The 12261-nt window shown below is 50.4% G+C and overlaps 1 protein-coding gene across 1 annotated transcript in view; it reads right to left on the bottom strand.

The window, feature by feature from the left end:
• The window catches only part of Gabbr2 (gamma-aminobutyric acid type B receptor subunit 2), a 344902-nt gene that overhangs the window by 143611 nt on the left and 189030 nt on the right, over positions 1-12261 (bottom strand). The window contains 2 exon segments of the mRNA XM_027403592.2: positions 4615-4815; positions 9310-9375. Coding sequence (XP_027259393.1) covers positions 4615-4815; positions 9310-9375 — 267 coding nt within the window.

Here is a 12261-nt window from a genome sequence, read left to right as displayed (position 1 = left end):
CCCTTAATTCCATGTGCACCCCCTCCCCCCCGCCCCGACACACAGGTGCTTGAACACACACATATAAAAAAGACGAGAGAATGTCCAATTTTGTCAGCAGTCAGGGATGTGCAAAGCAAAACTAAAATGGGATGCCACGTCCCACCCACTAGCTTGGCTAAAATTAAAAAGCTGACAGCACCAAGTGCCGACAAACCTGTGCACAGAGTGGAAGTCCCCCTCACTGCTGGTGGGTGTGTAAGTTAGTGGATCCACTTTAGAGAGCTGCTTGGCAGTGTCTGCAAGAGCCAACAGATGCCCATTCTGTGACTCAGAAGTTCCACCAGACTCCACACCCAAGACCAGGGTGAGCAAATATCCATCACAGCACAGCAGATAGACAGGAGCAAATCAGAAAAAATGCACACAAGAGCCCCACCCAGAGAAGCACAAAGCAGTTCTCAGAAACGAGAGAGAAAAAGGCAAAATCACAGGATTCCTAGACTGAACAATTCTATGACTAACAAGTACATTTCCCAGACTTTGATTTATTGTCAGTGTAATCCCAATAACAACCAGAATATGCCTGTGTGCAGGGTGTGTAAGCAGATGACGCAGTCAAGCAATACAGAAAAGTTAAGAGCACTTGCTGCAGGTGAGGGACATCAAAAGCACATATCCACTCAGGATGCACAGTAGTAAGACTCCCGAACTGAGCTGCCCACAGGTCTGCTCAAGGTGGGATGGGGGGGGGGATTTGAGGGCCATATCGTGGAATACTATGCAACACTGAACAAGGAACACCTTTGGTATCACTAACTCATATGTGTTATGGGAAAGAGGAAAAGTCCACAAGACTTCACATACTCAAAGCCAAGAGCAGCTGTCTGTAGGGCAAAGGAGTCAGAGAGGGGCTGCCAAGGGTAGTGGTGTTGGCTGGGAAGGACATAAGGATAACTTCGTACTGTCCGGAAAATCTATAGCAGTCTCATTGCCCTTACTCCACGATTCTGGCTGTGAGCTCTTCCCCATGAACCGTGTGCCCCAGTGTTCATCCCGAATGTTAAGGAGTACCTTCTGTGTGTTGGGTGCAAACTAAGACATTCCCACTGTGCTGCCTCATATGTCTTCACTATGGAAGAGGCATCGTCACCAGTACTGCAGGTAAGAAAAGAGGGGAGGAAGGGAGAGCTCTTGGTCCCCAGACTGATAGCTGGGAAACCAGCATGGGACTGATCCAGATCTCCTGAATGTGGGTGTCAGTGAGGACGCCTCAGAAATCTATGGGGCCCCTTGTAGTAGATCAGTACTTATCCCTAGCATAGGAATGGACTTTGGGAGCCCATCCCATAAGGAGGGATACTCCCTGAGCCTAGACACAAGGGGGTGGGCCTAGGCCCTATCCCAAAGGATATGACAGACTCTGGAGACCCCCTATGGAAGGCCTCACCCTCCCTGGGGAGCAGAAAGTGTATGGGATAGGTAGGGTGTTAGTTGGGGGGGGCAGGGGAGGGAGAGGGACCTGGGATTGACATGTAAAATAATCTTCTTTCTAATTAAAATAAAACAATTAAAAATAAAAAAGCAAGAAACCAAAATAAAACTTACAGCAGCTGGAAGGAAAAATTAATATTGTTCATATTTATAGATAACACAATTGTTCATGTAGAAAAACTCAATAAACCAATTCTCCTGAATCCCAGAGCTAACAGGTGAAGAAAAAAAAAGAAAGAAAAGAGGGGAGGTTAAATGACTCACCCTCTGTTGATCATAGGCTCACCACACAACAGCAAACAAGCTGTCCGTGACTTCCATGAGATGGCTCAGGCTTGTGTCCTGCAAATCTCACCTGTAGGCTTCCCGGACAGCCTCACCACGGGCTCAGAGGCCTGGCTCCTATCTCTACTAATGTCAAAGTCTAGAATGGAGTTTCCTTTTCATGCTACACTCCTAGGTGGTTGCCAGAGTGCCGGTTAACTCATTCAAGCTCCAACCTACACAGAAGATAGAATCACTCCCTGGTGGGCTTTCTGGAAGTCTGAGAACACTTATCTCATTGGTCAGCCATGGGAGAACCCTGACCACAGCTAGCTTGAGAAACTAGGGAATGTTCATTTTTCAAAGGGTGGCCATCCACCTGCTTAAAGTCAGAGGGCTGTTACTGGGTACCAGGAGGAGGGGAGATAAGAATGTTGCTATGGGCAAAGCCTCCTGCCTTGTCAGGATTCAGATCTAGCCAGTGTGTCTCCACAGGCCACCAAGCTCTTCCTTCTGAGCCCGGTCCTCCGCCCTGCATTGCCTCCCATGGGAGGGGCACCTAGAGACTGTAGGGGATGGGGCTTAGCATTGCGAGGCTGCCTTGGATTCTCCTGCCTTTTCATGTCCTTCCCTGCCATGGAGCAGAGTGGGCATGGTGACCCACCCCAAAGCCTCCCAGCCCTGCCATCACTTCCCATCTCTGTGGCAATGAGAAGTGTTAGTTTTCAAGGGCCTCTTCCTGTAGCTGAGGACTTGCTGCCTGTTCCCTCAATCCCACTGGGCACAGCAGCCTCTCCATAGGTGTGCTGTTTGGCTTTTTGTCAACCTGATATAAGCTCAGGCTATCTGGAAAGAGAGAACTTCAGTTAAGAAAATGCCTCCATCAGATTAGTCTGTAGGGGAGTCTGTGGTGATTTTCTTGGTTGATGATTGATTTGTGTATGTGGGGGCGGGGGCAGTCTACTGTGGGTAGTGCTGCCCCTGGCAAGTGGTCCTGGGTTGGATAAGAAAGCAGGCTAAGGGAGCCCGGGGAACAAACCAGTCATCACCACTCCCCAGGGCTTCTGCTTCGGGTTCTGCTGCTAGACTCCTGCCCTGGGTGATGATGTCATGCTTTCAGATGGCATCAAGACCCTTCTGGGGCATCAGCCACTCCACTTAGTGTCACAGGGCTCCTGTGGACCTTTATGGCTTTCATTGCCTAAGGCTTGGTTTGGTTAATATCCTCTGGGATTTTTTCCCCCTAGTTTTTGCATTTTTCTCAAACTTCACTATTTTAAAGTTAAAATATAGTATACTCTGGATCCAAGACTCTTAATAACTTGTAAACTTTGACACCCATAAAAATAACATTTACCCAAATGAGAGTTATTTCTGTACATTCCTCAATGTCTCACTTATTTTTTTTTCTGTGCACATCGATTTCGATAGGAAAATATTTCTTCCAGCATTTTCTAGCCAGGTGCCAACATGATCTAAGGAGCTGTTTACAAAACCCGTCCTAATGATTTGCTAGTTTTTTGACAAACCAATAAATCACTGTGGAGAGGTGGCTCTGATTGGGATTAAATAATGAATAAAAACATTTATCTATACTTGGTTATGAAGCTTCCCCAGGAAATGGACTGGGTCTGTAAGAGCCTGCGGTTGAATGAAGGGGGAAACTCTTGGCATACAGTGGCCATGGTGGCACATGCCTTTAATTTCAGAACTTGAGAGTAGAGGCAGGTGAATGAATCTCTGTGAGTTTAAGGGTCAGCCTGGTCTACACAATGAATTCCAGGCCAGCTAGGGCTACACAGTGAAACCCTGTCTTAAAAAAACAAATGAACAAACAAACAAACAAAACCAAGCTCTGGGCACAGAGGGTGTGGGAAAGGCACACACCACACTGTGTGGGATTTGTAGCTGCTCAGAGGTGGGATGGTGGATCTCACGGTCACCTGGGTTGTGGCCTCTTGCTTTTGATAATTCTATCTTTTTTTTTTTTTAAAAAAAGATAAGATCTTATTAATGTAGCCTGGGCTAGCCTGAAACACTTGTGTAGTTTAGTTTGGCCTAGCACTCCTGAGTGCCAGGATCACAGGTGTGTGACAGTAGGGTCAGCTGTGGCCATCTCTCTCATTCTGAAAGAATCGGTGGGAGTTTGCATATTGCCAGCCCTGTGAGGCACCAAGGCAGGGGCATGACCCTAATGATGAAGTTTCCACCTCCAAGGACTGGGGTTCCTTGAGAAAGGTCCTGCTTCCAACACTAGGATGCCAGCTGTACTGTGCTGCTCACCACCAACCCTGCGAGCCTTGGGGGAGGGGGTGGAGGCTCGCCCAGGGGAGAAGCATGGCTGGGCCCAGCCCCAGCTGCCTAGCCTGCAGCATGTCACCCAAGTATGTGGGCACCACCTAACCTAGGGAAGCATCAGTGAGCTGGGTATGAGGAGAGAGGGAGGGAGGGAGGGACACACACACACACACACACACACACACACACACAACACACACACACACAGAGAGAGAGAGAGAGAGAGAGAGAGAGAGAGAGAGAGAGAGAGAGAGAGAGGGAGAGACTTTCTAGGCTGTTCCAAGCTGGAGGAGCTCAGGAAGGGACTCTGACTGTGGTTGGTATCACACAAGTTGAGGCTTCACTTCTTAGGTTTGTAAGCATCCACGTTCACGTTGTATACCCCACCCAGCATCCCTATCTTGCTGGATCCTCAAGCTTTCTGGATGGACAGGCAGCCACCTGCCCTCTTTTCCAAGTGTTGCTGCTCAGAGAGGTCAAGTGACTTGCTCAGAGCACACAGAAACCCTGAGACACAGTGTCAACTTCTACCAACAGAATAATCCAGGTTGGCCTGGAGGGGTGAACCTCAACACTGACCTTCCCTGAGATGGTCTTGATCTGTTTGGAGCTCAGGGGCTCAAAGTCCACTCCGATGTAGCCCTCCATGGCGGCCAGGAGGCTCCTGCGCAGGCAGCGTGAGGAGTTGGCCTCCACGTGCACCTGTTCCCACCATGCAGGCTCGTACCAGCCTGGGATGATCCACTGGTACTTACTGCCGAACATGCTCTCCTCAAAGGCCTGTGGGAGATGGGCAGAGAGAGATTCAGGATCAGCAGGGCTTAGGATGCCAGAAGGGGGGGGGCATACTTCCTCCTCCCAGAGGGTGTGCAGACCTCTGCTGGCACTCTCCCTCTATCATTCTAAGGACCTCAGACAGTGATTGAACACCAGGCAGAATAAAACAGACCCAAATAAATAGGAAGGCCCAAGACCTGGAGAAGCTAGGGACTCTGTTTGCTGGAGGGAGAGGGAACTGCTCATAGAGAAGCAGGTGGAAGGTTCTGGCAGGGAACATAAGAGCAGTGTGCTTCACCACGAACTTCCTGGTGACCCAAGAGAAAAGGGCACAGGTTTTCACAAAAGTTCTCATCACCCACGAGGAAGAAGCATAGCCTTTCTGGTCTTTCGCCTTATACACCAAGGATGCCATCAGAGCAATAGGTGTGTACCAACATCCTCTCTACAACAGGGTTCTCAAAGCTGTTTGCGGTAGGGTGACTACATTCAGCTGCCTTCTCTATGGAGTTAACGGAATCTCAACGCCCCCACCCCCAACCCCAGATACCGTACTTCTTCTAATGATGAAACCTCAGTTCAGTTTTCGAGAGACTACACTCTAACTGTGCCCCAGCCAGAGTTTTGGCGGTGGGCACAGAAAACCCATCTTTCACACACATAACAAATTCACAGCTGGACAAAAGCAAGCAGCAGCTGGGGGCCCTCTGATGAGCAGGGTTCAGCTTCAGAAACATTGTTTACAGGAAGATAATGCAGGGTTCTGACTGAGAACAAGACTTGGGTGTTTTGTTTTTGAGACAGAGTCTCACTGTGTAGCCTGGGCTGGTCTTGAACTTGTGATCCCAGAGTTCATCGGGGATGACAAGGGGTACCATCATTCTGGGAGGGACTAGACTTATGAACAGAAGGAAGTCCCCCAAACCTCAGTCACTCTATCAGTCCTGTGTGAGTCCAGCCTCTTGTCTGCCACCTGTGGGGATCCCATGCACACAGACTAACTGGGGCATGGCTAGCCTATGGGGAGTGTGCTGTTACCTCCCTGTGCCAATGGAGACTGCCCAGCTAGAGGTGAGTCAGCTACTGAGGAAAAGGCGCAAGATTCTAGGGTCACCTTCTTTCGGCAAAACCAAACCTCTTTCTGGAAGCTTACTTGATCTTGAAGGCCCCCTTGTTTACTGGAGAGAGGCATCGGGAACAAGGGAGCAGTGCAAGGCCCGGTTCTGACATTAGCGGATTGTTACCAGCACCCGGGCTGTGGGCTGCACGATGTACATCAGGCAGCAGGGTCAGGGTAGCTGTGTGTGGAGACCCCTCAGTCTCTCTATGTTGCTCCTTGAGGAGCCTGGTCCCCGGGGAAGGCAGTGCCGGTGTTCATGGCCTGAGCCCTTTCTACCACGCTGTCCTAGCTCTCAGCCACTGACCGACCCTCCTGTCGTCTTCTCTGCCATCCTTTCTCCTCAGGGCACCCAGGGGTCATGAGGTCCTTGCCCCTTATTATTCTACAAAAGTCCTGCTCATTTCAGCTCCTTATTGCCTGTACCCAAGTCCCCTGCCTTTTTCGGTGGAGAGCCTTGAGGCACATATGCCAAGCAGCGCCATGAGTGGGATCAAGTATCCACGGGACAGGCTCACAGGAAGGATTGGCCAGGCTCAGTCACACCAGCCACTGTCAGGTGGGAGTGGTCATGTGCCGGGCTTCGGTGCTAGTGCCAGTGTGAAGAGCCACATTGTGGGATATGAGCATTTTGTGGGTGGGACATTGGTCTGTGTCCTTTACCAGATAGAGGGTGGGGCTGTGCCTGTTTTCCTAGGACTTCCAGGACTAAGCCAGGGCCAGTATACAGAGAATACCTGTGCTGAATAGTTTATGTCAACTTGACACCAGCTAAAGTTTTCTGAGAGGACAGAATGGTAAGTAAGAAAATGCTGTCATAACACCAGGCTGCAGGCAAGCCTGCAGGGCATTTTCTTAATCAATGATTGATGTGGGAGGGTCAGCCCATTGTGGGTGGTGTTATCCCTGGGCTGGTGGTCCTGGGTTCTATAAGAAAGCAGGCTGAGCAAGCCATAAGGAGCAAGCCAGAAAGCAACACTCCTTCATGGCCTCTGCATCAGCTCCTGACCCCAAGTTCCTGCCCTGTTTGAGGTCCTGTCCTGACTTCATTGATGACGAACTATGCTCAACAGTGGCTGTGCAGTACTGTCAAACACACAGTTTCCCTGCTTCCTCAAGCACCCTGGCTCCATGCATTCCCTGGTGATGGGAATGCACGTTTCTTTTAACAAAATCCAATTTTCACCTTTTATTAGGTCTCCCTTTGCCTTCCCCACTTCCCATGAAAAGGAATACCTCCCTTTTCTGCAAGGTCCCAGCCACAATAATGACAGCAGAGGAACACCTGAGGCAAGGCCCCCACTCAGTTAAAAGCCACAGTTAAAAGCTTCAGTTAAAAGCCACACACCCATTGTTGCTCACATTTTAGATGAGAGGCAGCTGAGGCCGGAGATGTTCAGCGACCTTCCTAAGAACACACAGCTGGCAGAGGGGAATCATGGATACTGCACCTCAGCTAATGCCAGTACTGCCCAGGGCTTGCTTGCTCCCAGCTCATGGGCACAACAGGCTGCTGCTTACCTCTGCCATAGTCTGCCATGTCGGCTGCCAAAGTTGTGCTGGTGACTGTTTGCCTCCCTATCCCCCCACTCCAGGACTAGGTTTCTGCTCTGAGATGGCACCCTGTCTATCAGCTGTGCTTTCTATTGAGGGTTGAGGACATTGGTAGACTCTCTCAGGCCATTGGTACCCAAGAGGCACAGACCATGTATTTGTCCTTGAGGGTCCAACCCAAAGTTCTAAGAACCTCCTCAGTGGATGAGCAACCAGCCAAGGAAATCCTTGTTGTTAGCATGGAGATTTCTCCAGAGCACAGACAGGGCAGGAGGAGGGAGATGAAGTGGAATGGAGCCCAGCCTGGGCCTGTGGCCTGAGACCCAGCTGGAAGGCCCAAAAACAAATGCCAGGGCTCCTGGAACCACTTCTCTCTGGCCCAGCACAAAGAAGGGCCTCAGCCACACAGGGCTTTGAGTTGGAGCCAGTGCACAAGGCTGCTGTGTGTGTTCACAGCACACAGGAACTGGCCACCCTGGGCCTGTAGCCAGGTTCTTTCATTCATCACTTTCTCCCAGAGTCCTTTGATTTCTTTCTTGATGGGCACTAAGGCTTCCAAAGGTCTAGGGAAATTGGTGGGTGGGGGTCAAGTCCAGCCTCTTTCCAGGGCCTCCTCATGCAGGAGCTTGCTTGCTCATTCAAAGAATCCATTTCTGGGTTCTCCCAGGGGAGACACTTGTTGAGTCAATGCTGGCCTACTCTGAGCTTCTTCTTCAGGTTTGGACACTGCAGGCATCTTGTCGCTCCTCAGGATCCCAGTGTTCAGGCCCCCATGGAGTCCCCTCCCACAGTTACCTTTCGTCATGCCTGCCTTCAAAAGGGAGGAGCAGGAGGCCTTGGGGGCTGGGGCTCAGGCTTCATGAAAAGAGTGTTGTCCCAGTTGATGTCCTCTGTGAGCTAGTGAGGGAGGGTAACTGCTCTCTTTTTTTCAGGGTGCACTGAAGCTGTAGGGACCCAATGCCAGAGTATCAGCCATGGAAGCCTCAGGTGGTCACCTGACTCCAGCATCGCCTCTCATCATCACCTCCTCAGTCTCCTCCTGGGATGCTTCAACTTCCCAGGCTAGGGTAACCTGTGTGTCCTTGGCTTCTAGCCACCCTCCTCTGTCACTCCTGGGCCTGCTGGGTTCCTCCATCATCCTCCATTCTTCCCACCTTGGCTCTGTCATGATGAATTTACAGTTCCTACATGCCTGTTGTTCATACCTCAGTCAAGTTATGAACAAAAAAGGGGCAAGAGAATAGAGAACTGTGGCCCTTCCCTAGTGATCACACCAAGAATATCCTTATTCAGAAAGGCCAGGGGTAGATGCTGACTCACGTAACTGGGATGTCACTTGGTGGACTTCCCTCCTGACCTGAAGGAAGGAAGGAGAGCCAAACACAACCATGGAAACAGACATGGCTCCTGGGTGGAACCCCTAACACATATGTAAGATTGTCCTGGGTAGATTGCACCAGGATTCAGGGCTCCACTTACAAGGTGGCTGAGGACACTAGAGAAGCCACCTTACCTCTCTCACACACAGCTACTGAACAGGGTAAGTTGGACAAGGTATAAAAACACTTGGCCACCTACTTGGTACACCTTCCTCAGAGTAGGCAGTGTGTCCTCGGCTGCCAGCTTTGAACTTGCCTGCAGGGCAGAGAGGGGCCTGAGACCCTTGGGGGGAGTATGGAGTGTCCTGCACTGACTCAGAAAAGCCCCAGAGCTGTTGTAGCATCCCCAGCACCCCAGGGCCCCTCCCTGATCACAGGAAGCCTGATTCCAGGCTGAGATGCTCAGTGAACCCAGGGCTCATATGGTCTAGAGGGAATCTCACTTACACAACAGAAGACTTTCGCTGCCATGTGCTGGTCAAACTGGCCAAGGATGATCCGCACATCATTCCCCTGTGGACAGAAGAGGGTGTGAAGGTGAGTGATGACATTCTCAGTGACAGCACCAGGGGACATTTCTATGCCCAGACTTGCAGCCAAGAGCTCTGCCCACAGGGAGGAAGGTGAAGATCCCTTGCGATGTGCACCCCCAGAAACTATCTACGTCACTCTTGGCTGATCTGTGGTCACTGTCTCTGGTTTCATGAGTGATTCTGAGGTAAGATAGCATGCCACAGTCTCCCTGCTCCATCTACACCAAGGAACTAGGCTATCTTGAATCTTCTTTTTCATTTTTACCTACAGGGAAACTGAGGCCAGAGGAGGATGACAGAGGCAGGACCTAAGCCAGCCACACCCTGCAAAAGACTTGGAATTTTCTAGTCCCTTGACAATCAGTACCCTGAGATATCCTTTGAGCTCACAATTCATAGCTTTTGAGGTGTTTTGGAATTGTAGTAAAACCTTAGTGCCAACAACAAGCCTTGAGTGACTTCGGGTACCTCCCTTTCTCATCTCAGCTTTACTTTGCTTCTCTGAAAGATGGGGACAGCAGTGGTACCTCCCTTGTATGAGTTCTGGAAGGACTGAGTGAAGCACCCTTCAAGAGATGCTTAACACAGTGCCTGGCACACAAAAGGCAGCTAGCCATGTGCTTGTATCTCCTCTAGCCTATTTTGATTTTTACCTGCAGGCTCTACCTTGCTATGTGCTGGTTTTCTCAGTGTGGTTAATGGATGTGTGTTGCAAAGCAAAGCACATGACACTCACCCATTCACTCACCAAACATTTGCTAAGCACATGCCTGAAGTTCTTGGCCACTTTCTGGGCCCTGACATCAGGAGGCCAGCTGGGCACAGGCTGGCGCCTGCTCCTGTCCTATGGCTTCCCGCTTTTCAGGACCCAGCTTTGCAGGAGGCACCATCTCCCTGCTGGCCTTTGTCCTCTCCAGACGCCCCAGGCCCTCTGATGGTGGTGGGCAGGAAGCCTGGCTTCAAAGATCAATTTTTAGCATCTTTTAAAATTGGAAAGTGCTGACTTGGAGGCCATCTTACTCATCATGTGTGTTAGCAAAATAGAGAAAGCCCTGTGCTAAAACTAGCCTTTGCTCGCAAGAAAGAATGGAAAGAAGAGGGGGGACAAAACCCCACACTTGCTCAGAAAAGGACTTTAAAGGGTCGTTCGCAGAGGCTGGAGGAGGGAGAGCCTTTGTCTCGGCAGTCTGCAGCACTATAAAAAGTTTCAGGCTGTTTCCGGTCTGTGGATGGGCTCCCAGGCACTCACCAGCCTCCTTGTTATTGGTTGAAATCTTTTTACATCATTTGCTACTAACAGTGGCCATCTGTCCATCTGTCTGTCTCTACCCAACCATCATTTATTCATCCATCTTGCAGGTTTATTGTTCATCTGGATTGCTAACCCTACTTGCTAAACACGGTACAGTGAAACAACCAAATGGATTTCAGAGCCAGAGAAACCGGGTTCTGATCCTAGCTCTATGCCTGCCCAGCTCCATGAGTCTGCTAAGCCTGTATCTTGTCAGGTCTGAAGCAGGCACTGTCCTCCCTGCCCTGCCTTGTGGTATGGGTGACTCATTATAACACAAGATGATTTTTCTGGCATCCTGCTGCCACACATCCCTCCTCAGATCCAGCCCCTGGTACCCTATTCTGTCCTCAGGTTTTGCTGCCATCCTTACTGCAGTCATCCAGCTTGTGTCACCAGCATGGACTCATCCTCTGCTTTCCACAGAACTCTATTGGTGTCTCCTGGCTCCTACAACTCCACATGTCCCAAGCTGAACCCTCATCTTTCTCTAACAAGCCCCTTCCTCCTCCTGTTTCCATCTCTGGGAGTGGTACCACAGCCTCCCACTCGTTGAGCTGAAGACTTGCTGCTCTCCTTCCCCTCCCACGTCCCAGCCCCTCAGCTTGCTGGTTCCACCTGTTCACCAGCTCCAGAGCCAGCCTGTCCCTGCAGCTCCATGCTCCGGGTTTGGTCACTGCTTCTCTTCCCTCGGAGAATAGCTAGATTCCTGCCTTCACCCTACCATGTGCAGTGGCCTCTACAGAGGAGGCAGAGTCATAGTAAACTCCAGATCTGACTGAAGAAATCAGACATGGCTCCCCAAGGTAGATCCAGCACCCGTCTGAGTCTCTTGAGCCTCCTGAATCACCTTTTCACTACTTTGCTATGGAGTAATAAAGAGCTACCTAAAGTTCCACAGACATACCTGTTTGCTATTCATCCACCACCCATCCATCTACCAGTTCAACTATCTATCCATCTACCAATCTTCCCATCCATTCATCCACCCACCACCCCATCCATCATCCATCCATCCATCCATCCATCCATCCATCCATCCATCCATCCATCCATCCATGCATTGATGCTCTCTCCCTTGCTTTATTCCTTCTTGTACAAGCTGTACACCTCGAGTGTCCTACTCTCCTGAATCACAACTGCTCACCCCCCCCCCCATCTTAACTCAGGCTCCCTTACTTGCCATATCACTGACTCATCAAGCCCAGTAGCCATTCTCCTCTGGGCTGAGCCCACCTATACTCCCTTCATCATGGCCCAAATCAGCTTTTTTTTTTTTTTTTTTTTTAAATCTTCTCCTGACCCTTTGGCCCCTGGGCCAGCACAGAGAACGATGCATGGAGCAATAAACATGAGTGTGGGAGAGGCTCCTGACACAGCATGGGACTCCATGGTGGGCCCTTGGTGGCTCAGCAGCTGACAGGCATGATTGTCACTGTACTGACACCCTGCTAGTCTTGAGGTCTGGTACTGACTGGGTTCACACGTCCATTTCTCAAATGGACCAAGGACCCACCTCTTCATGGTGACCAACTCACCACCTGATGACAGATAAACAACCAGCTCTGCCATTCC

The sequence above is a fragment of the Cricetulus griseus genome, chromosome 2 (assembly GCF_003668045.3).
Source record: "Cricetulus griseus strain 17A/GY chromosome 2, alternate assembly CriGri-PICRH-1.0, whole genome shotgun sequence".
Lineage (NCBI taxonomy): Eukaryota > Metazoa > Chordata > Mammalia > Rodentia > Cricetidae > Cricetulus > Cricetulus griseus.
The sequence above is the reverse complement of the archived record's forward strand: the minus strand, read 5'-3'. Positions and strand labels throughout refer to the sequence as shown.